The sequence below is a fragment of the Cryptotermes secundus genome, unplaced genomic scaffold (assembly GCF_002891405.2).
Source record: "Cryptotermes secundus unplaced genomic scaffold, Csec_1.0 scaffold934, whole genome shotgun sequence".
NCBI classification, from domain to species: domain Eukaryota; kingdom Metazoa; phylum Arthropoda; class Insecta; order Blattodea; family Kalotermitidae; genus Cryptotermes; species Cryptotermes secundus.
The window spans coordinates 667984-694532 of record NW_019738977.1 but is presented as its reverse complement, the minus strand read 5'-3'; the positions used below and the strand labels follow the sequence as shown (position 1 = coordinate 694532).

The 26549-nt window shown below is 40.5% G+C and overlaps 1 protein-coding gene across 1 annotated transcript; it reads right to left on the bottom strand.

The window, feature by feature from the left end:
- Positions 1–1139: 1139 nt before the first annotated feature.
- Positions 1140–26272, bottom strand: LOC111871523 (2-acylglycerol O-acyltransferase 2-A). The gene is made up of 6 exons (XM_023864690.2): positions 26185–26272; positions 12727–12962; positions 10906–11171; positions 7807–7975; positions 6711–6910; positions 1140–3149 (listed from the first exon to the last, which is right to left on the bottom strand). Exons 2-6 carry the CDS (start codon positions 12948–12950, stop codon positions 2992–2994), a joined length of 1017 nt encoding a protein of 338 aa, XP_023720458.1. The 5' UTR covers positions 12951–12962; positions 26185–26272; the 3' UTR covers positions 1140–2991.
- Positions 26273–26549: the final 277 nt, after the last annotated feature.

The following is a 26549-nucleotide window of genomic DNA, read 5'->3' as shown; positions in this document are numbered from 1 at the left end:
GACTTAATAGAGTATACGCACATACAGAAACAAAACATATATTACACACATATGCCAGCCTCTGAAAGCTGTTTCAGATGAGTAGTAACCTACTAAGGTCTTAGAGAACATAAAAGAAATTACTTTACAATACTGTGTAAATAAATTCAATGTGCTTTACTTTAAATTAATATATTTACTAACATTAGTACTTCTTACAAAAATTATGCATTTACAACAGCAACATTTACAGCTTATATACGTAAGCAGGAACTTAACTTACATTAAGGGTATTTACTGGTATCAGTCTTTAACCTCATAAAATGTGTAGTAATGACTAACGTCCATCACTGATGCACATGAAACTTCAACAACGTCCATTATCTGGGGTAATACATCGCGTCATAATTTCATCAAGGGCAGGACATGAATTTTGAGTTAAGAATACAGTCAGTGTTATATAATAAAATGATATATGCTTGGATTTCATTGGAAGAATAAAATGTACAATCATCACAAGCTGAGGCCTTGATTTATAGGCCATTTTATATTATCAATCAATCTAAACTTACTCGATTTTCATGCATAACTCTACTTTCACATATTATTTCTATTTCTGCCCATGCAAATTATGTTCGCCAGGTGCCTCTCAAAGTGTGTCACATACCAGAAGATGGACAGAAATTTTTCTAACTTATTTCACCCCTTTTCACAAATTTCTTAATATACTAGAAACAACATTGTACGCTTTATATTGTAGCTGAGAACACAAAAAAACTGACGTAATTTAATCTATCAGATTTTGGTGATATAAAAATTTGTTCAATACCGGTATCATGAAGTGTGGGTAAATTATACCTGATTAAGAAAACAGATCTTTCAGATACTGCTGGAATGTATTCAGGCAGAGTATTCTATAGTAATATAGCACCAATCATGATAACCTTGCTTCTGAGAACGAAAAATTCTATTCCAAAGTTCCATAAATATACAATGCACAAACCACTTTCATGATATTCACAACCCATATCCATAGCGTTCTCCTAGCACAGAGCTAATGGTTTTGTCAAACTAACCAGAAACACAAACACGTATAATTAAATGTAAATATGAATAGCTTCGACCACATACAGCAGCAACAGTCACCATTTCACTATGAATTGCTTTTGTCTTTAATAGTGTGTTAAGAATCATATTAAACGTCCCCCCTGTATGATTCTGTACATCCTCCTGATCCCGTATGAGTCATAAAATACACATATCAACAACTACTTTATCATAAGGGATCTGTTAATAGGGTGAAAGTGACATCCAATATTTAACCCAGGTTTAACTAAGGTATGTACAAGTTCATTTTGATTGCTGCTGAAATTGACCAAAAATAGCTTGCTTCAGATGAAAACGTTCTTCACAAACAGCGAGCGCAATTTTAAAGGGAAGCGCTTAATGTATAGTGGATACATTTCTGTACTCTTAAACAGACCAAACCAAGTCCACAATCAAATATCCAATCATCAATGGATAGTGCTAGGTGCAAACAAATTTGTAATAATAAAATAAATCAATTTGTTTTGAAATGAAAATTATATAGCTACATTAGGGAATTCTTGCTTACAATAATTACAATAGTAATATTTTATTAAATGTGTTTATATGGCTGCTACATTGTACACAGGCTGCAGACCACTTAATAATTAAAGACAATGTGCATAAGCAACTATGCTGAAAATTTGTTTGTATTAAAGAAGAAAATACGTATATCCCATCTCATTTAAAGTGAACAATAAATAATACAGGATCAAACTGCTGTTTGAAAGAAGAACAATTACTTCCATACTGAGTGAATGATCATCGGTCAGAAGTATGTTACCCATAAGTTTTTGTTACATAAGTGAAAAACAAATGTTATCATCACCAGTATTATTATTAAGAGAGTTCTGACATTTAAATTGTGAAATATTATGTTACGTTACTTTATACGTCCAATTACAGAAACTTCTGAACCTAAAAATATCACGTCAGTGCTAATGAAGTCTTAAGATGATTTATGACAATCAGGGTAGCTGTGCATTTCTGGACTTTGTCTAGTGTCTGGTATTCTGAAGAAAACGTTTCTGAAACTGTATCTGTTTCCATCCTCAAGTGAAAGGGCAGCAGGTACCTACACTCTTGGGCCCATTAGGAAGAGTTAATCCGCTCTCAGGTTCACTGAGGGAGATTACCTCTTTCTAACAGACCAACAGGATAGGTGCCCCCCACTCTTTCACTTGAGGAAGGAAACTGATCCAGTTTCACAAAAGTTGTGCTCTTTACAATATGTGACAATGAACAATGTCCAAAAACACAGTAATTCCACATATGAAACATGTGTTAGCCTTTCAATACATATATTGGAAGTTGCATAAATATTCGGTATGTAAATTTGCTGCTGCATTTATAACTTCCGTTATGAGAAAGAATTTTTGCACTTCATATAATAAATTGGGACAATAGCAAACGTTACCCCTCCAAACACTTACAAAAATATAACACAAAATGTTCTGATAATTATATACAATTTGAATTCGGTAAGCAACGGTGGTGTAACGGCATGGAAGAGTTTACTTCTCTCCTTATTTCACGCGATCATTTTATTTCCACGAAAAGACGCAATCCCGTGGCAGCAAAATAGTGCTTAGCCATGCAAGTTAGCAACATCTCCCTTCATAACACTAGAATGAGTTAACAACACTAAGAATCATAGGTTCGAGAATTCAGTTCTTTTATCTACTGTACCACATAAGGACCAGAATTGTTCAGGTCTTAGCTTGCTACGACGTGAACAAATTCGTAAGCACCATTCTTTCAGTTCATTCCAGCCAAATTTTAACCTCAACAAATAATGAAATATAAGGTACATATTGGTCCCAAGTTATATGCTGTAAATAGTACAGACGAGGAACAATCTCGTTAACGATATGAAGATAATCTTTCAAAATGTAATCTGCCTACAAATTCCACAGCACAGGACACTTAGTCGATCATGAGATGTGTTGTTTCAGGGTTTGTCAGATACATGTGTTTCTTTGTCTCAAACAGAGCCTTCAGTTCTTCTGTGAACTTTTGGTGTAGTTCACTTATCTGTTGTTCTGTTGGTTCAGGAACTTTCTCAACTGCTATTGGTGTTCCAACTGAAACAAGCAATTCTGCACATTTAAATCTGCTATTTGAGCCCCCTTACAATGAACATTGTCTGTATGTCATTATGCTTCCTCCTAAGCAACTTCATTTAAAATGGGTGGATGCAAATTGTAGTGGAACATATATTTATACACATAACTTGGAAACTGCTCTTAAACTACAAGTTAATCTTTCGTTAAAATCCTCAGAATTTCATAAATAAAACCACGGCTAATAGGTCAATGGTGATCAAATGTTGTAAACACACGCCTCAGTCCCCGCGAAAATCATCCATACATCATAAACTGCTGAAAGCAGCTGCTCCATGTATAAGTATACAGATGCTACGTTCAAATTTAGCAGACAGGTGCTGCAACATGCCCGCCGAAATGGCTGCAACCTCCTTGTGAATATTTCTTTTGAGGTATTCGGTGGTGTGGCACATGGTCCTGTAGAACTTTCCCTTTAGTGGGCCCCAAAGGAAATATTCTGGTGAGGTCAAACATGTCTTTCAGGCCAAAAGCCTTTTGCTGTAAATAATTTGCCAAGAGCGTTCACAGTGCTCCACATGCTTGTATTTGATATGTTAAGTTTTGCCCCATCGTGTCAGCAATTGATCCTCGTCAGTCATCTGGTTTAAAGATACGTGAGGTGAATCTATACAATATGGCCGAAGAAATGTACAAAATTTGTGATCCAGGAAAGGGCAAACTTCTCGCCCTTTCCCCGGAATGCAATGGGCCCTCGTGGATTACATGTGGGTTTTCCATCAACCAAAAACACGTTTCAAAGTTCATGCATTCATTGAGATAAAGATGTAATTCTTCTACAAATAACAGAAGGCCCAGAATAATTGGGTATTGTAACATTGACTGCGGAAGCCATGCATATAATTGCAAATATATTTCCAAATCCACCAGAATAAATACTTGAACCACAGACACAAAATGCCGCTGCAATTTCACTCTCAGCAACTTTGATACGTGGGGAGGACGGTGTGATAGACAAAAACTGGTCGATTGATGATGTGTAGAAACATAACATTGTGTCGAAAAGTTGGATATTCCAAATAAAGTTACTACCTGACGCAACAGCGAAGGGGCAGCGACACTGGACTTCTTGGGGTGTCAGCCCTTGCTCCCCCTGCCCCCGCAACACACACCAAACAATGAAGTATAGCAAGTGTATATCCTCTGAGGTCGAAAATATGCACATTTAAGAAAAGCATCTTTGCTTGTCGCACCCATGCTAGTCGATGTAATCAGGAAAATGTGTAGTAATATTCATATAATAGATTAATTTATTAAAACTATAAGAGGCCGAAATGCCATCGGTTCCAGTATGTATCTACAGTATTTCATCAACATTAGTCCATATATATACATATAGTGGTTTCCATACTGAAAGTCTGAGGACTCAAGAGAAAGAATGGCTCTGTAGGTCTATCAGTAAGTTCGAGTGAACGTTATATAAAAGCCACCGTACATAGCGACCGTCTATATAATAATTTAGTTGACAATAAAAGTAATTTAGACAAAAGTGTAAGAATTAATTTATTCCGGTTATACCGCAATGCTACATGGTACGATTGCGATAGATCTTCATTAGGGGGATTCAAAATAAATAAATAGAGAGGCATCGAAATCCAAATTGACGTTAAAATGAATTTCTATCAAATGTATCAGTTTTAACGTAAAGGTGTATGGAATAATTTGACATTAAACATTAAAAATCCTTTAAAATGAGGCCGTTATGTGTTGTTTCGTGCATATAATATTCGTATATTTTGGTACATATTGAGTGTGGTTTAATGGATGTGTACATGTGTTTCTTTGCGCTTGGAATACGAAATTCCTTGCTGTGCGGAGGGACCAATGTATTTGGGTGGCAGAGGGCGTCGTGAGTGGGTTACTATTTGATTGCATAAAGATGTCTATGCAAATAAATTAAGTATCATGTTACATGCTTATATGACTGGACTATGTTCATTTGATGTCTGTCTCGATCGCTTAATTAATATTTGGAACAAGTCATAAACGCTTCAGTTTGGTGGTAAATAAAATGCAAAACGAAAACGAATATAGTCATACAATATTAGCAGAATATGAGTGATACACTAATACGAGTATGTCATTGAATTTTCTTTACATATTCAGACTGTACCTGATAATCTGCGCTGTCACATCGAACCTCAGACCTGCCCTATTATGCCGCATATTCTTCAGTAACCTAGGTGTCTGAATTCTAGCGTATCCACATTTTAAATATCGGGGACAGCTCAGTCAGTATAGTGACTGGGCAATCGTGTTTCGATTTCCGGCAAAAACAAAATGTTTATATAGTGTCAATGGCGTCCAGACCGGCTCTTGAGGCCCACACAACCGCCTATCCAATGAATACTGGGGGATGCCGCCCCTGGCGTTAAACTTCAGGGGCGAGAAGCTGACCACTCACCTCTATCTAGTACAGAGACCAAGAATGGTGGAGATATACCTCCATTCCCCCATATGTCTTCATGGCATTGTGATTAATAACGTAATTAAATAGAGGGGTAATTTCATCTTTTTACCGTTACCTATAATTTTATGACGTAATCTTACAGAGTGTGACATCATGTCCACTGGGGGATCGATATCGACTTTTCGGAGGAATTTACTGTCTCCATCTTCAGGGAGTGAAGACGTCGATACCCACTCACAAGTCGACATAGTGGCAAAAGCCAATCACAATCACCCTGAAACTTCTAAGTTAGTGTTTCTTCATTGCGTGTAGCTCCATCCATCTATCTATGGCTCTACAGCCATTGTGGAACTTGACCGCTTTTTCAGTTTCTTAATCTATACGCAGTCGGTAGGGCTCCTTGGATGAAGGATCAGCCTGTCGCAAGGCCGCTACATGCACACAGAACAACACAATCACAGACCTTCATGCCTAGAGTGGGATTCGAACACACGAAATCAGTGTTCGAGCGGGCGAAGACACTTCATGCCACGGTGATAGGTTTGTGTGTAACTCCACTCTACCTTAAAAGTTGCAAATATGATGACACAGAATTCTGAGATTCTCTGTCTGATTTACACCAGAATAAATTGTATGTTAAAAATTATTAATTTAGAAACATGCTTGACTCTTACATCTGATGGAAGCATGAAAGAATAATATGGCCTATCATATCCTATGGCTTGTTTGTAAGTAAAGGAATGAGCGTTTTCATTTAGAGATCACATCACAGATTTCAGCTCTAGACAACAGACAGCAAATTCCTCCTTTAATATCAAATATCCACAGAACCAGTATTTCCAAACACAGAGAGAGTCGGTCGTGTGTAAATTTACAAGATTTTGCCGATGTCATATAACCGGTACCCGTTATGGATGGTGACTAATTTACAAAATGGAAAACTTCACAGATTTCACTGCCCCACCAAATCATACACGTAAAGGATTGAAGTGGATGCTTTATACTGGTCGTGGAGGCCTTTGCGATGAGATTCTGCCTCATAAATATCAAGATTTGAAAAGGAAATGTCTCTATCGCTGTTAGCCCATAGGTACACGTGAGTAATACATTACCGACTGTGGTGACTGGGCAACGACGAGGCACAATTCCGAATGAGTACTGGAAGAGACCTCTACCGAGGGGAACAACAGGAGCAATCCCAGTTATCCTTCGGCAAAACTCCTGCGCCCATCGCAACCAGGAACCTTCTGGGTTGTGCACCTGGTCATAGAGGTCTGTCTCTCCGAAGGAGAAAACAGGCACCAGTGGAGTCCTATATGACAAGAACAACAATCTATATTCTAAACTCACGTTCATGAGCCACCCGAAAGTAAAATCTGCCTGTTTCTTTTCCTTGGCACTACACCCCCAGTGGGCCCAGGCCTACCTCCATCAACTTCTCCGTTCACTTCGGTTTTTCTAGATCTTACACATTCGGTAGGACTCCTTGGGCGGGTGATCAGCTCGTCGCAAGGCCTCTACCTGTACACAAACACAGAAAAACGCACACACACAAACTAAACATCCATGCCCTGAGTGGGATTCGAACCCACGATCCCGGTTTCCAAGCGAGCGAAGACAGTATATGCCTTAGACCGCTCGGCTACCCTGACCGGCCCAAAATCTGTCTCTACTGTCCCTATATTCCGATAAGAATCCTCGGGATTCTGGATGATTCTCTTCTGCAATAAGGGGATAAGTGAATGGATGAGTTAGTGATTGGCTGAGTGTATGGATGAGTTAGTCGTTGACTGAATGGATGAGTGAGTTAGTGTTTGGATTGGCGAATGACTGAATGAGTTAGTGGTTATATTGGTAGATAACTGGATGAGTTTGTAGTTAGATGAGTGGTTTCGAGGGTGGGTTTGTGGCTGGATGGGTGTGTGACTGGCTAAGTTAGCGGTTGAATTAATGGATGAGTTACTAGTAGGACAGGTGGTTGAGTGGATTGATGGCTAAACACAGTTGCACTTGAGAAAAGGTCGTTGCATGATTTTCTATAATTAGCACAATGAAGCCCACTATACGTTACCAACCCACAATCATCCAAAGAGGGAACTTACATTTTCAGGCACCTGTACAAACAAGCTTCAGTGTCAAATTATTTGACGTAAATGGATTTATTCGCTTCTCTTGATGAAAATGATAACCATCTGGACTTTTTCTCACCCGTGCATTAGAGCCAACTTCACGAAACCTTTTCTTCGCTTCAGAATGATTCTATAGGTGCCAGGACGACACTCGAGAGACTCAGAGGCTCCGCCCACAACAAGCGCTACTGCATTTCCTGGTCGACTCAACACATAGCTCATACCTTCCACAGACGAGGGACAGCCACCTGATAAACAGCAATTTTCAAATTCAATGATCTGATTAATCCATTCTCTGACACGTCAGTATGCTTATTACAAGAATGGCAAGAGGCACGGCAATGACGTAACCCCCCCCCCAAGGGCACACTGCATACCTCACTTGCTACAGTGTTTATTTAATGCGGGTACACACCAATTATTGCAAAACTGATCACATTACGAATACATGTATTAATTTCATGGATTCATAAATAATCTGTCCTTGTATTTTGGGAAAAAGTAGCCATATTGAAAATTTTTAAATTAAAATTATGGATTTAGACAAGATCTGCACTTTATATTTTATATTAATTTCTGATGATTGACCAGAGTCGTCTAGCAGTAATACTCTAAGTCTTCCATTCGGGAGGTGTTCAGTTCAAATCTCGGCTGGGTCACCGGTTATCTGGTCATTCGCGGTTTCCCTCACTCCCACTAGATATAGGTGGAATTGTACATCGATTAGAGCACATCCTTTTAAATCCTTTCAAATCCTGTCATTAGGCACTATATGCTTAAAGCATTATTAAGTTTACACGCTCCAATATGATAAGTCATTTGAGAAACTTAATGTGTACAATTTGGATTCCACTCAAAACCAAATTTCATTGAAACCAAAATGAGCACCAGTCTCATTACCTATGATTTGGTATGTACTAATATAAATACACCTTCCTCTGTGGTAGTGGCACCTGAAAAATATAATCCAAATACAAATACAGATTAATGTTGAAATGAAATTCATGAGATGGAATTCAAACTGTTACTGGAAAGACTACAGGAGTAATCACGAACTGATGTATCATCTGAAGACCAAATCATCATCAGTAGGATGAATATACAAAGAAAATAATTTGTAATGCTGGTAGAATGGAGATGGTTCCTAAAAATTAACTAAGAACAGGCCAGCAGAAACGAAACGTCAATAACGAACTTGAAGAGACTAAATAGGCAAATGAGACAGGATTGCTTCAACCACCAGTCCATATCCTTAATATTGTCATGACGAAGAGGAGGTAAAGGAGGGTTAGGACGTTGATGCAGTAATTCTGGTCACATTTCCTTCTATTTGAACTTTTTATCACTGTTTAAATACACTTCGTAACAGTGCTCTATTTTTCACTTTAAAAAACAAGAAGCCTTCTTTACAATTTTAGATTCAACTTATTGTTCCACACTTTCTTCTGGCGACAGAGGTTCATTGACTGCATATAATAACTAGCAACACATGTATGTCTTACAATTTAAGACTTCAGCCAACTACAACTGGCTTGGTTGACCCAACGGTAGCAGGTATGACCCGCGTGCCGAAGCTATCCGTTTTGAACGTCCGCATGGAACAAGCTACCTTGAGACATTTTTCTTGATTTTCCTCAGTCTGCCTGAGAAATAACTGGGATATCGTCTTAAAGTAGGACATTAACTCTTCAGCATGAATCATCCGGACGGATACGTTACCTAGCCATAGTAGTTATGACACACAACAGGATGCACACTATAAAAAAATACTTTCATAATGGTAAACTTTTTGTGACACTTTTCAGGTTGGAGTATTTGCCGAAAGTCACACAATGATCACTTAATAATTTCAGAAAATCTAACAAGTTCATTTGGAATACCTGAGGAGCGCAGATTTTGCGTCCGAATACTTTGGAAGTCGAAACCAGAATATTTTTGAAACTGATCTGCTCTGAAGAAGCAAGCTTCTCAAAGCCTCAGCTTACACCTTTACATCTGCCTCCTCAAAGAGGCCTTATTGGACTAGTTCAAAAATTAGGTGATCTAAAATATTGGCATTTCCCAATTAGAGTTTTTAATCGATTTTATCTCTTAAGACACAAAAGCACTTTGGAGGGCTCATTCATGTAGAGGGAGGATTTTTATTTTGTTGTCCGGTTCCACGGCTCTACGCTTAATGGCGACCGGTGCGCCGCTTGCTGCGAGGCGCCTACGAATTTTGCTGATGGATCAGCATGCCAGAGGACAGATAACGCTCGGAATGGAGTAGTTGAGATATGTTCTGTAATCACGGAGTGTGTCAATCTTTGTTAACCACCGCCAATGTTAATTAAGACAGGCACAGAGAGAAAATGGAAAGAAAGGACTAAAAACAAGAGGATGAAAATAAATGAAGAAGGAAGAAAGGAAATGGAAATATACTGTCACGTGCTCGGGGTTCCGTGACTAATAATAACTGGTTCTGGATTGGATGATTGGATTTAGTGGCACATATACTACAATTACAACAAATTATAACAGCTCACAATAAATGAGTGTCTAAGCCTCGTTCTATTCCTTGCTGGACTAAGAGTGTCTCCTCTTCTACTGTGGCTTGGTTGGTTCCGATTTACGAATTGGGCACTTCAACTTCCGTTGCCCGCTGATTAACACTCCACAGCTGAACACTGGACTCCTGAAATGTCTTCTAAATTATCTGACGACTGACTCCATGAATTCACGAATGAACTCTCTTTTATAACTCGGAGGGAACTGAAGAGAGATCACTACCTCGAACTGTTCGTGTATTACTCTGTTATTCTGTGTTTATCCGTTTCTATGAAACGTGCCGAACGATTTGCTACCCAGCAACGGAGTTCCTTCAACTGTTGACTGCATAACCTCGGAAATATATTTACCGAACCGTTGTCTAGCAATGGTTATATTCGTCACAATATGATAAAAGGGTTTAGAAAGAAGAAAGCCATAGAGAAAGAAGGGAAGAAAATATAATGAAAAGGACGAACAAGCATTAAAATCTGGACTACGATGGATAGTTTAATGCCTCAGAATATCCGTTACTTGTTCATTCTTACAGCAGGTGCCATCCCTGAAAGAAGCATAATGCTCTCTAGAATAAACAATCAGACAATACAAAGCAGAGGCAATGCACCTTGTTGCCTGCAGCCTTCGTGCTTACCCAGCGCCAGTGACAGTTCTCGGATAAATGGGATGATGAAATGTCCAGAGAGAGTGACGAGGTAGGGACGGAGACCGGGAAACAGTTTGCTGAATTTGTTTGCTTCCGTAGCGAAACTTGTAAATGCCCCAGTGCTAAGGACGCCGTGCGGGAAGACGCATAACATGTACGTATTGGTGGGGTCCAAGTCGACCGTCTTTTCAAGGCGCAGCGGGAAATAGTCCCGAAAGTACTCCCACCAGATCCACCGTCGAGCCCAGTCAGACCTGCAGAAGAATAAAACGTGCGCTGTAAGAAGCAAAGCACTGGACCGTCTGACAGTCCTGGATCACGAGCACGCAAAAAAAGGTAAAGTTGTCCTTGTGCTTAATTAAGCACCAAGCCATGAAAAACTGTGAAGTGGAGGTATAGTAGTTCTACATATTCTTAACGTAGGTAGTAGATGGAGATGAGTGTTCAGCTTCACGATCAGGCTTCTTTACACCATGGAAAGACCGTTGTTTATGAAGCTGGGTGTATCCCACGGCTGGGCTGGAAGCTGTGGAGAAGAACTCTTGCTCCTGCCGAGAATCGAACCCCAATTCCACAGTTGCCCATCCCATAGCCTAGTCGCTATATCGACACAGCTACCCCGGCTTCCTAGAAAATGAATAAATACCATAGGAGCAGAATTTGAGGTCCTCACAACGGTGGTTATAAAGAGTACTATCCTCTGGGATATAACGCCGTGTAGACCGCTGGAAGTCAACCGACGTTTCGGAGGAATGTATCACCTCCATCTTCAGGGCCGAGGAATAAACCGAACAAGATGCAAGAGTGACAGCAGCGGGCAAGCAGACTATAGGACATTAAATCCCAGACGATAGTAATCTTCAAGTAACTCATATAATTCTGGTAAGTACACCATCACAATGAGCCAATTTGAGCCCTGGCGGCTTTTTTAGTTTCTTAATCTTATGCACAGTCTGTAGGAATCCTTGGGTGGGTGCTCCACATATACAGGACAACACAAAAAAAAATAAACAGAGGTACATCATGCCTTGATTGGAATTCGAACCCATGATCCCAGTGTTCCAGCAGACAAAGACATTTCATGCCTTAAACCGTGTGGCCGATCACCCATAGGTAAGTACACAGATACCTATAGAGAGGAGTACAAAGGCAGTGTTAGCAATCTGAAATATACTTAATATCTTGTTGTATTGGCTCCTTGGGTAACTGTCAATGTACTTATTTTATTCGTATAAAAGAAGATAGTGTATTGTATCATTGTATCTTTATGTTTCCTCTGAGTCTTAGTGCTGGACCGGGATGCGACCCCCGGAATACCAACATACACATCGTTCTGGAACTGGGCTCTACTTCAGTCAACTGTCATTATACAGATTATAGGCCCCGTGTTTGGTGCGGTGCCGTATTCCTTAAATACTGTGAGAACTTTACTTTTAATTTTGTTAACACACATGCCTTTTTTTAGTTATGTTTCCGAATAATGCGACATGAAGGTATAACTCCACGCATTCTACATCTCAGTGAAAGAAAAAAAGTAAAGCTATCCCTGCAACAGGACGTGGAGGACCATAGGATTATGAGATGTCGAGGCTCCCACATTTTCTAGACAATCGGCTCACAGATGGTGGTGAGGATGTCAGCATTACGCGCCGGCCGCCCTTTATCCCAAGAAGATTTCTGGTACTTATTTCCAGCAGAGGCTGGGACCCAGAGATGTTATGTACCTCGCGAAGTACTGAACAGACAGAATCCCTGCCCCTGTAGGGTCGAGAATCCCGCCATCCAGCCCACAGCCCACAGCCCACTCACCGTCTGCCGCCTTTATTGCTGATGTCTCGATCATACCAGATCCACATGATGTACAGAATGGCCATGAAGCTGTAGCGAGTCAACAGAACAACGTACGCCATGAACAAGATGCACAGTGTGGGGCCAAATCCCAGGGTCACGAACCAGGCACATGCTGCGAGCGTCTGCAGCCTCCGGTCCAGTGGTGTGTTGAACGGCGCAAACTTAATTCCAAACAGATCCATACGGCAGTGAGCCTGACACACGCAAACACCAAGCATCACCACCTCCGCCATTTTGCACTGTTTCCTTAACTACTGACAGCAAACTTACCTCCAAGCTCTGAATACGATACGACGGCTCCATTATGGAAACATTATAAAAACTATTAAAATTAGCCCTAGAGCACCTCGGCCTGCTTAGATTCGTGGCGAGTTCGGAGTGCCACATCACGAAAAAAGATATATCACGGAACTGTGTATGCTCTACTTAAATACGTCATCTCGGTTACAGAAGTTATGTATTGGTCAACGCCAGGCGGGGACAAATTCAAATGGAGAATGAGGTGGAACTAATATATTCTTTGGGGGGGGGAGATATTTACGGTCATTATTCTCACTAGGATGCAAGATGGAGGGCCGGGTACCCGCCACGTAGATTTTTCTTCGCCACCGCTTCCAAACAGACTCTGGAGCACAGCCAGCTCTCTATTCAATAGGTTCCTGGCCATTCCTCTGGGATATAGCGGCCGGAGGTTGACGCTGCTCAATCGCTCCCATCTAGCATTACGGTTAAGAAAGCAACATCCATGCTACTTTATAACGTAGCGCTTAACTGAAAACTGGGCAGCTTTACTTTTATCTACATCTGTTCACATGCCCTTCCCAACTCCTCGTNCCCAGTGTCACTATATCCACCATAAATCCCACATGACCTGAACCGGGCTCGAACCCAGGCCGCCGCGGTGGGAAGCCAGAGACTAACCGCTTGAGCTATGGCTCGGCCTCGAACAACATTAATGGCCTCTTTACATTAAGATCTAAAATCAATTCCGCACGCATCTCAAACGTATTCACCGAAGAAAAAATTGTTTTGAATAGAAGGTGCAGTGATAGAATGCAACAAGCATATTATGAAATATGTATTTTTCCATTAGTTCTTATACATGTCGATAACTGTACAGAAGTGAGAGAATGCTCCAGTAGTGTTGGAACATATTCGAAGATTATCAGAAGCATCTTACTTATTCATATTCCCCATGCTTCCTACCCGGATCTCTTTCTAAAAGCAGATATTTAAAATAAATTTACTGGTGCTTTTACTTGATATCATAAGTTTTACGCCATATATAAGGAAACAAAAGTTTGAATCCAAAAACCGAGATTCTAGAGACAATAAAAAAGCGGCAGCGGAAGAATTTTTCGCTATGCGTACATATCTTAACTTGCTTAGACCCTATGCTTATTATTCCAAATGAAGTTCATCTTATGACTAAGTGCCCACTCCCTCTAACTTCCGTGTTGTCCCTCCTTATCGTTTATGTTCAACTTCGCAGATATGTCGACATTCACACTTAAACATTTTCGCCTTTCTCTCTATACTCGTACATCACTGCCCCTTTCTTCCTAACTGGCCATCATCATATGTATAAGATGTTAGATGAAGGAACAGGACGCTGCAGTATAATATTACGCTCACTTCCTAAAGTAACACATTCTGAATTTAAGTTTGTGTTGTGTTGCCCTCAGAAATCAGCTACCCTTCGAATCTGGAGGACATCTCCACCCGCAATCTGAGGACGCCCTATGCCGTTGTGACAAGGGACCCACTTAACACGGTACTGAAGACAATGCTCAGTAAAGTAAAAAAAAAAAAAGTAAAGCTATCCCTGTAACAGGCCGTGAAGGCCCATAGGGTTGCGAGACGTTGAGGGTCCCACATTATTTAGACAATCGGCTCAAAGATGGCGGTAAGGTTGTCAGCCTTACGCGCCGGCCGCGCTTTACTCCCCAGGAAAATTATCAAATGAATTCATGTTACTCATTTCTGTCAGAGGCTGAGTCGACACCAGGACCATAGTGCGGCTGGAAGGGTTAGGTCCATTGAAAAAATCCAATGACCTAATCGGGACTTCAACCCGCGACCTTCCGGCTTGTAGCAAAGTGCCTCAACCAACTACGCTACCGCCTGCTCCGAAAACAGTGCTCAACAAAATCAAATTGACTGAAACCATAAAATTAAACAAATGCCCCGATATCGAGTTATGGGACTTGAAGCACTCGCCTAGATGTGCCGTACCCTGGAACTAAACCTAGTTACACAACTTACTGACGTAGTAACCCTTTAAAGCCCAGTGGTTATTGTCTGTACCACTTGCTTTAACACACAAACATTCTGCTTTCTGCCCATAGAGAATCTGTACGTTCCGTTCTCACAATAAACAGCGACTCTTTCCCCAAACAGCATTAACTGACTGGTCTTTGTAGCGGAGATGAAATGTGTTTTCTGTGAGGTACGGACTAAGTTTATATCTTATTTTTTAGAAGAAATTCAGTTTTGGAGGGTTAGGGGGTGATATTAAGAGGTGCCTTGGGGTGCAGGTTGAACCTTAGCCTACATCATGAAGTGAATAATAATAAGAAGAAAATTTATATTGTCACTGAGTCAGGGCGACCATAGAATCTTCATTCAATTTCATGCTTTGTCCTTTCAAAGCACAGTGGTCACTATATAAACCATATGCTTTAATTACTGAAGTATGTAATTCGTCTAAAAATTTAAAATGTAGTTGCTGCCTCACAGAAAGTAGGTACTGCTCGTTATATGCGAGTTCGAAAATGACATTTGATTTTAATGAGATCAACTAATTTAATCCCGTTTCAATTAATAGGGCTCGCTTCTATCCCAGCTGCCGGAAAGTGGCTGAGGGACGGGAGAGTAGATAACTGTGTGGGATTGTGGGAGAGGTATTAGAGAGGGGAGGGAAAATTAAATTCGATTTTTGCGATTTCGCCCTCTATTTCTTTTTGGAACACAACCACACCACTAGTGGAAAAACAACTACAGTATTCTCGCGCGTTAGTGACTAGAGACTGAGTTTATAATGGTAACTGGATTTATTGAGCTCTTACAACTGATAATTACAGGTAATTATAACACACTCGAATTCTCATCACAGCACAAGCTATGTCTTCTTTGTCTCCACAATCCGTTGCTCAGTAATGAATCAAAATTATGTCCACCTCTTTTGCCCACGCCGTTACCAGCTGGCGACTGTCTCACAATTAACTCAACAGTCGGCTCTCATTTCATGACTCAAATTGAGTCTCCGCTGAAACAGACTAACTCAAAATCAAATTACTTTACGACTGGCGGTTTATGGTAAATCAGTTCGTCTTAGCGCCAAGCCCCTTCAGACTCAAGATCAGAGAGTTTTTTTTTCAATCCAGCTGAACCCTTGCGGTAATAATCCTTATGTAACATCTTTCTGACGAGAGAGCGGATTTGTCTCTCATGAATGTGCTTGACCTTTTGTCAAGTGTAGGTATCGCACATAAAATATGGCATTGAAAATTCTTCCTTTTGCACTATACGCAAGTCCTCTGTCAGTACAGGCTTTGCAGAGCAGGTCGTGCCTGTCTTACGTATCTTATGCTATAACGGCAGCTTAGTCACTTGAAGAGTCGTAAGCTTGACCACCGCCAAGTTTAAGCCTCTTGTGTTTTCTTTGTACGGCTTCGCCTTATCCTATACTACGAACATATTCAACCTCAGGATTTGTATGACTTCTGCTAATTGCCTGCAAAATGTTGTTATATAATCATATGCATACGCAAGGTTGAATAACTAATGACTAACTCTCGTCCTCAAGAAGTAATTATAATTCGACACGGATCGCATAGAACACATTGCTTCTATCAGTTTCTCTGTTGTTGCGTGTGTATCTCTTGCTGCGATCACGTGACTTGGTTTCCGTGAAAATGTTTTTACAGAGCCGTTGCCTAGCAATGGTCGTCTCTTCTGGCACCATAATTCTGGCTTTGAGCGGACATGTCATAATATTCTTGAGAAGACTACGCCATTAATTTTGAAGCAGAATATAAAACCCTGTCCGCATTTCGCACTCGGCAACAGATATAAACTGACAGGGATGTACCCTGTGTAGCGTGTAAATCTACTTGTTTCCCAGTTAAGTTGGGAAGGCTTACAACTGCAGAAAACTCCAATTCTTTTCAGGGAGCTACAAATCTGTGGCATGCGACACAGAGCAACACTATGTGACCCGTGGCATGCTACAAATAACAGTTGGAATAATATGTGACAATGAAGATACTAGCTTCCCAGGCTTTTGTCAATACCTGCAGATCAGGCGGCAACATTTGCGCAGTCCTGGTTATCTTGGAAGAGTTCGCGATTTCCTTACATTCCTTGCTGACATTGAATGGTTCTGCATAAACTGTGAGTTCATCGGTTCCACGCTAGCGGGAAATAATTTCTTCTTGCGTGGCGATCAAGTCTATCATAAATTAGGTTTATACCCAGTTTATCACATGTTTTACTTCACTTACCTTCCTAACAAAGTCTCAAACTGGGTTTCAAAAATGAATAAAAATGAAGTTTCTTCGAGAAAGTAGAAGTGAGCTACGGACAGAATTTGTATAGCATTTGTTTCTACTGCACAGCCTTCCAGTCCTCGGGTCTCAAACTGTTAATATTACATTTCGCAATGGAAGTTTATAGCGCAACAGTAAAATGCTATTTAGCTCACGATATAGTGTCCTAGATTCGCTTTGCATACAAGGCTGTAGGATCGAATCCTACTTTGTTGTTTGCAGCTTTTAACAATTTTCGGTATAAAAACGGTAAAAGCTATCCCTGTAACAGGCCATGAAGGCCCATAAGGTTGTGAGACGTCGAGGTTCCCATATTTTCTAGACAATCGGCCCACAGATGGTGGTAATGTCAGCTTTACGCACCGGCAGCCCTTTTCCCCCAGGAAGATTCTTGGTACTCATTTCTAGAGGCTGAGTCGACCCCAGAGATATAGTGCGGCTAGCAGGATTAGGTCAATTGAAAAATCCAATGACCAGGAAAATTTAATGTACTAGACGTCTGAAAAAGTACAACTTTTATGGAAGTCTCTGTTTTGCAGAATGTAATATAAAAACATAGCGGTCATGGAAAAATTGTATTTCTCGGTTTGATGGCGATAGGTATGAACCACTGGTGTTATACATATTAAATCTTGCATGCAGATGGATCATGAACATGGCTGAACATTACAGTAAGAAATGTTCCTAAGTAAATAATTAAAAACATGATAACTGTTCGAATCTCTGGGTTTATATCCGACAAATTTAACAGTGAAAATTTGTAGAGCTATGTAAGTAAAATTCGTCACCAAAATAAAATATAAATAACAATAATAATTCTACATGTACAACAAGAAATCTGTGCATTAGGAAAATATACATGAAATCTCCTTGCAGTTCGTTATTAAAAAAAATCAGGACGGAAAGACAGACTATGTTAAGAACAACTGAAGAATACAAGCCTATTTTTCCAATAGACATGTACTGGACTGCTCTAATATTATACGAGGCTTTTGATGGTCTGATCTTATTTGTTCCTTTCATCGCGAATATTTATATACAATTAAATCTTAAAATGAAATGCCCTGTCGAAATGAATGCAAGAGATTCTCATTCAGCAATGCCAGATCTACACCGAATTAATTAATTCCTTGCCAGAAGGGATACTGTTGCATTAATTGACCCGTTGTGGGGGTTACAGTTTCGGTCAAATTATTTATTTCGTTTGTTTTGTCAGAACACCACAGAACGTTTATTTCTGCAGCAGAACGCCCGATGCAGTTCATCGCAGGCTTAATTTATCGTAAATATGAAACCGGTTTCAGTGCAGGATTAGATGAGTCAACCTCAAAGGAAATGACAAATAATTCATTTAAATACACCATTAACTATTCACCCCAGATAACATTTCAAATTACGAGCTAGACAGATATTTCGTGATAGCAACGTTCAGTTTCAAAGCCAAAGATCGATGTTCAAAGTCAAACGTTTGAAAGAATACTCAGCTTTTTAAGCATATATTGAAAGCTAAGCATAAACTTGGAAGATGGGCACGTGGTTATGGTTGTCAATGTCCACATGCGCTCACTTCAAACTAGAAAAAAGCAAAACCTTGACTTGATGTAATCAAACAAACTTTCGGGAAGTAATCAGTTCGTTAGAAACGATAAGATAATGGATAATCGTATTCGATAGATTAAAAAGCTTTTCCTCGCAACACTTGTGTTAAAATAACTTCGAAATTAATGAAACGGCTACGCTCTAATCGGTGCACTTCTGTATCACAACGTTTTCCTACAAGGAAAAAAATAGAATCTGAGCTTTCAACTTTCTGAGAAATGGATAAGGAAATTACGTTTCTGTACCTTCATCATATTCAACGTCAAAGCTCGTCCTAAGTGTGTACTCGGTAACTGATTACGTCAATATAACGACGTTTTAAGTAGGTAATCACGCAGCTTCGACCTAAACGGATCACAACCAGTTCTGTCTGATGACCAGTTTTCAGTTTCAAAGGCCCTAGACGTTCAGTGCAACTAACACAGTTGCCCGTAATCGTACATGATCCTGAAGAATATACCGCATTCCATCCTCACCGCTTTGTTCCATAAGATACATCTTAATGTAATTCTACCAAATCCTCCTAGGCCTTACGAGTAGCTAACTCACTCACACATGGAGCTGAGCCCTTCTTGAGAAGCCGCCAGTTATGCAACTACTCAAGAACTTCCCAGCATCGTATGGAACCCGAAGGTTCATTACCGTGTTCATAGGAGCTCTCTACCTGTCAATATCCTGAACCAGATCAATTCAATCCATACCATCCCATTATATTTCTCTAAGATCCATTTTAATATTGTTCACCCACCTACGCCTTGGTCTTCCCAGGGTCTCTTTCCATCTGGCTTTTCCACCAATATTCCTACATGCATTCCTCATCTCCCTCATTGCTGCTACATGCCCTGCCCATCTCATCCTCTTTGACTTGATCATTCTAATTATACTTGGAGAAAAATACAAGTTATGAAGCTCTTTATTATGTTTTCTCCAACCTCGTGTCACTTCATCTCTCTTCGGTCCAAATATCTCACAAGTAGCTACTTTCCAAAAGGATTTCTTATCAAATCCGTATATCAACTTGTCTCCCTGACAAGATCAACACGTCATAACTTGACTAATTTCACTATCCTAATAGCAGTAGTAATCCCAAAACATAGTAGAACTCCCCATTTTGCAATACCATCAGTTTTGGGTATTTCGCCTTTCATAGATGCAGATACCTTCCTGAAAATTTGTTTTCTCAGGTACTGACAATTTAGATACTTTCTTCGGAAGAAAAAAGAGACTGCGTCTTACAGCCATGCAGAACTAGCTACATTATTACTTTTTGTATTTCGAGCTTTATTAGTCTATTATAAGGGCCGCGCCTTAGCTCAAGCTGTTAGTCGCTGGCTTCCCACCGCGGCGGCCTGGTTTCGATCCCGGGTCTGGTCAAGTGGGATTTGTGGTGGACAAAGTGGCGTTGGAGCAGGTTTTCTCCGAGTACTTCGGTTTCCCCTGCCAGTCTTCATTCCACCAATTGCTCCACAATCACCCTCACCTATCATCTGGGGCTGGTACAATAGGCCAGAAGTGGCCGCAGTGCAAGGGACTTAGTCCCACCCCACTAGCAATAAAAAAATTCTATTGTAAAGAGCAGACGGAATGATAACAGTCTGCATTTGGTGCGTTTCCTAAATATATTCGTCTTCTAACTTCATTTTTACTTCAAATTATTTATGACCTATAGTTCCATAGTCAGACTTGGTTTCATGTTTGATTTTGTTTAGCGTAGTTGGTTGAGCGGCTATGTTAAAAGCCGGAAGGTCATGGGTTCAAGTCCTGATGAGGTCATTGTATTTTTTCAGTTGGCCTAATCCTTCCAGCCGCACTAGGCCCTGGGGTTTACTCAGCCTCTAACAGAAATGAGTACCAGGGATTAATTAAATAATTTGCCTGGAGAGTAAAGCGCGGCCGGCGCTTAAGGCTGACAACCTTATCACCATCTTTGAGCCGATTGTCTAGATAGTGTGGGACCCTCAACGTCTCACAACCCTATGGGTCTTCACGGCCTGGTACAGGGTTAGATTTACTTTTTTTTTTTTTTCGTTGCTAGGTAATAGTCCGTACAACACATGCAGCAGACGAATGCGTCACGTACGTGGTGACGTCAGGCAACAATAGAACAGGTGTTGCAGGAGGGTTTCTCTGTGGGTTCAATTAGTGAGTACAGTGAAGTGACGTAGCTGGTTGGCGAGTTAGTGAGTGCAGTGCAGGTGAGTACAACGGAAGGAAATGAATCAGAGGACTGCTGCAGTTCTGTTGTTGTGAGCTGTCGCTGTGAGAAACTGGTATCTGAGGCACGGGGATAGTTCGGGAAACCAGAGTAAGGGGAACGTCCGTCGTTGGAAGCCGTTACCAGACAACGGCGAGTGGAGACTAACAGACAGAACACTAGCCTGTATGACAGTGATTTGTAATGTGTAGTCACGAGTTGTGTATTGAAGTGGTCAATGAATCTGATTACCAATCAAAACCACTTATATAGTCACTCATACACGTGACACTTTGTAAGCTTATACATAGTATTATATGCCTTTTACGCATAGGCTTATTATACAAGGCGTCCTTTTATTACATATCGTATTTTACAGGCTGGCTTCTGGACACTAAAATAAGGAAGCTCATATGAATAAGTACACTGATGGCCTTCCTTAAAACGTGCAGCTAATATTATTTCAATCTCCACGGTCGCGCCCTATATTCCCCAAAAGTTTAGCGGGTTGTGTGTAATAAGAAAACAAATATAAAATCCATTAATACCCTTTTATTCTTACTTCATTGTAAGAGGTGCTCCAAATGACCTCCATTTTCATGGACACACAATTCACCTCTGCGTAAACAAGAAACACGCGAACGTTCGAAGATTCCCGATGTACCCTTTGTTTCTCCCATACATTGCTGAATTCGAAGCCACGGCTCCTTTGCGGTATCAAACTCATTGCTACAGATTTTGGTTCCCAAACTTCCCCACGGCAAGAAAGCGAGAGGGTTTAAGTCAGGTGAGCTTGGGGGCCGCGATACTGAGGCTTCACGTCGGTGACCAAACCAAAGTCCAGGACAATTTTCGGACAGCCATTGACGCCCCTTCAGGACCGAAATATGGTGTAGCACCGTCGTGCTGAAACCACACGTGACGACGCGTGCTGAAGAACATAACTTCCAAAAATTCATTTATATTTGTTCGATAAAAATTAAGATAATGGCGGTCATTAACTCGTGTAAGTAAAATGAGAAGCCCTATGAGGCGTCAAATGGATCTCAACGGTCAGCACGCGACACAAACAAAACGCTCTCTAGACATCTGTTTTTCACAATGTGAAGGCAGCCGCTACATTTCCCACTGGACACAGTTCTTTATGCAACGCCCTCGGTATACAAATTAACATGCATCTTTTTTATTTATTTTGATGTTCATAGTCCGCCTGCAAAATATGGCATGTCATAATGAGACACTATGAATATAGTATATATGAGTACAGTACGTAGGCACATACATACAAACAATATTTTGCATTGTGTATATTTATTTCTATATCAATTTCTTCACTCTTCGCCGTAAAAATGATAATTTTGTTATGAAATGTTCTACAGGACCTCGGCCTTGGACAGATTCTTTGATAAACGACCTAAGCTATGGAAGCTCAAGCGGTTAGTCGCTGGCTTCCCAACGCGGCGGCCCGGGTTCGATCCCGGGTATGGTCAAGTGGAATTTGTGGTGGACAAAGTGGCGCTGGGGAAGGTTTTCTCCGAGTACTTCGGTTTCCCCCGCCAATCTTCATTCCACCAATTGCTCCACAATCACCCTCAGCTATCATCTGGGGCTGGTACAATAGGCCAGAAGTGGCCGCAGTACAAGGAACTTATCCCTACACCACTATCAATAAAAAAAGTTGTGGAAAATGGACATGAAATTAAGGTGACTAACACCTACGTCTTGTGAACATTTAGCACCAGGCCGACCTGGACATATCTCCAACGGAGTGGTGACAAAGAATTGCCCTTTTCATTTCATATAAACTATAAATGCGCTGATTAATGTTTATCTCTCATAACTGTAATTCAGAAACTAATGGGTTGCGTGGTTATTCTGAATTCAACTAAAATTTTATTAAGTACTTCTGCGTGAATCGTTAGCTTTTAATTTATACATCAAAGGAGTGCTTAAATAGTTTATTTTCAGTTTAGGTAATGCTTGACAGTTCAGAAAACATAGCACAGAATGTAAGATTTNTGATTCCGTGCTATGAAGAAAGCAGTCTTCTGGGATGTGGCGCCGTGTAGATGTGGTGTTAACCGACTTTTCGGAGGAACGTATCGCCTCCATTTTCAGGGTAGAAGGAAAAATAAGAAAATCCGCGGATTTTCTTATTTTTCCTTCTACCCTGAATATGAAGGCGATACGTTCCTCCGAAAAGTCGGTTAACACCACATCTACACGGCGCCACATCCCAGAAGACTGCTTTCTTCATAGCACGGAATCATTAGTGAGTTATGCCTAATGAATCTGACAGACGTGAAAGCAGTTGACAGTGGTCTTCATTAAAGTGTCATGCCAGCATTTAACAGCATAAGCTGAAGGAAACCTCAGTCAGCGCAGTTGGTCACCGGGACAAGACCCGAAACCAGGACCTTCCGAATGGGAAGCAAGAGTGCTACTCAGTCGGCCGCAGTATTCATCGATTGTTTTAGTATCTGCTAAATGCAAATGATCTGATGAAGAGTTGATTTATTAGACGAAACCATCAGTGACGGCAGCCAAAACTCTGTCCTACCACAACACAATGATGTTGGCTAAAATTCACGAAGGATAGATTTCTGGAAAAAAGTTCAGTAAATAACTTCAAACTCCACCAATATTCCTTCGGCCAATCATCAGAATCACGTACCTCAAAAGACACAACTCTCGGGAATGCAGAGTTTTTGGACTTGTCCATCGTCCGATATGCCACACGCGGGTAGCGTAGTCGGTTGAGCCTCTATGCTACAAGCCGGAAGGTCCAGGATTCGACTCCCGATGAGATCATTGGATTCTTTCAATTGACCTAATCCTTCCAGCCACACTATTGGCCCTGGGGTCGACTCAGCCTCTGACAGAAATGAGTACCAGGAATCTTCCTGAGGGTAAAGGGCGGCCGACGCGTAAGGCTGACAATCTCACCGCCATCTGTGAGCTGATTTTCTAAAAAATGTATGATCCTCGACATCTCATAACACTATGGACCTCCACGGCCTGTTACACGGATAGCTTTAGTTATCTTAACCATTGTCCGATATTCTAAAGAGCTAACCTCAATCATCCCGTAATAGAGGTTAGCTCTAAAGGACCTAAGAGTGTAGGTGTGTCCCATGACCTCAGGTGAGGAAGGAAATAGATCCAATTTCCGAAACTGTGTTTTATGGAATACCTGACGATTGACGAAGTTCAAACTCCCAGCAATTCAGAGTGTTATGCACCATCGTCAGAACCCTTTAGGATCACTTGTAACTATCACATTGCGGTCTTTTCGTTCAGGACCACAGTCCTGCTTTTTTGAAGCTGTGTGCTTGCATCCTACACAGCAAATTTGAAGATGGCACTTCGTCAAACTTGCCAAAAATATTTTTTTTTTACTTCACTAGCAACCGTTTAATTATTAAATCTTTGATGTCTAAAACTTTTTTAAAATAGCTCCGTTGAAGCGAATAGAGACCGATGAACACAGACGCAGTGTGACTGGAAACGGACTAGTATCGATTATCCCAAACTTTGACAATTCTGTCAAAATCTGTTAAGATATTCTATAACAGAGAATGAATTCTTCTGATTACATAATCCTGACCTGTCCATAAATTAAGGGTTAATTATGCTCACTACGCGAAATTAATTCTATCCTGACTTCAGAGTAATAAACGCGTAATTAATTTTTTACAAACTCCATTAAGAGAATAAAAAAACTGCTGTTTGAACTCAAGAATATAATGAAACCTATGAATACATAGGTTACAAAATCAACTCAGTTGTAAACATAAGTCTAAAAGTGTTGTCAAGATGTGCATTGTGTAACAGAGTGCTTTCTTGCGGAACTGACCGAGCAGAACTCTCCTTGCAACTCCATATCATCGTACACAATCATACCGTCGCCAATTTTGATCATCAAGATTGCTAACTTTTTCTTTCACTTCCTTGCTTAATTCCAGTTCACAATTATTGGACTACTGCTTATGCTACTTTTGCACGGTCAAAGTACTGCCGTTTTGAATACATTTATTCCTACGCCTGTTTAACGAAGTCTTTCCTTCCACTGAATGATTAACCCTTAAGCATGTGGATAAACAGATGTTACGCTAAGCCACAAATCGCTGATCATTACCTGCATTGACAAAAGTAATTCTCCTAGAGTCCCAGCAACAGAGCTCGTACGTTTACAAGCAATGCGGAACAGAAGAATGTAAATCTTTTGACCTCAGTAGTTAATGGAATATTTTCCACTTAAATGTGACAAGGAAAGCGAACGTCATCCTCAAAGTTATGAAAACAGATTGGAATGCTTATTTTTAAACAATGTAATAAATACTGAACATATATTTTTGCACATAAAAGCAGTTAAAGCGAAGAAGCCTCATTTATTATGTCAGTGCCAGTGCGTAACAGGGATATATAAATATATCAAATTCTTGATATTGTTTAACTCCTCACAGGGCAGTGGCAAATATAACTCGACATGAGTCCACAGTTTCTGGGTAGGTTTCATACTCAAATAAATAACAGGTTTCCCAAGTCTCATATTTGTAAAGGAAACCGATGGGTTTCCTTGGGTGTAAAAACTGAATTCGTAGGTAATAAGTTGGGCTTCGTCCTTCAAATTGTTGACCCACAATGGTCTATTTCTAGAAGAGACAAACACATCGAGCTGTCGTGTTAACTCGTAACTCAAGTGCAGCTACAAGAGTTTCAAAACTGCAGAAAGCTCGATTGAATACACCACCTGCGGAATTCCAAATTATAAAAATTTGGATAAATTTACCCAAAATAATAATGTTCGTTCTGACCGATTACATATCTTCTGCAAACGAAATTTCAGAAAACATCCAGCGAACGGCAAAATGTCTGTTTTAATTATATTGACGTATTACAAACGACGATATCTCGGGCAAGTTTTCACTGAAGCCTTCAGTATTCATGTACTTACATGTTCTACTTTATGTTGAACGTATCAGAAAATTAAGTTCTCATAACACTGTCACAGAATATATTCAGTTCTGGAATAACTTAAATTCAAAATGCATTTATGACAGTACGACTCACCCTTCCGTAGCTGAAGCAGTTACAAGGTTGTATTTGATCCTTGCTGAGCGAACTGAACTACACCACTGCGCTATGAGCAACTGCTGCCAGTCCTGATGTCGTCCCCCTCCCAGAATGCCTTCTACCCTTTCGATACGCCGAGCCACTGTACGGTTCGCTGGGCCATTCGCTTACTACCCGACGTGTGGTCATAACATCAATGTCACTGTGTATAAACATACCTACCCATATGTGCTTACGTCTTATCGGATGAAACGTCCGGCACGTCTCTCCGTCCCTTTCTCTTCTACCTCACATATGACGTCATCTTTGTCCTCAAAATTAAATGAGGAAGTGAAATGTTTCGATTACGTAGTTGTTTTGAA

Bases quoted from the DNA above. Each gene is read 5' to 3' on its own strand.
- LOC111871523 (XM_023864690.2), bottom strand. From the start codon at position 12,950: ATGGATCTGTTTGGAATTAAGTTTGCGCCGTTCAACACACCACTGGAC. The intron at 6,911-7,806 runs GTGAGAAAAAGT...CTTGTCATATAG, and splicing joins AAGTTGGCTCTAATGCACGG to GACTCCACTGGTGCCTGTTT. The intron at 3,150-6,710 runs GTAATGTATTAC...TGCTTGTTTCAG, and splicing joins TTGCCCAGTCACCACAGTCG to TTGGAACACCAATAGCAGTT.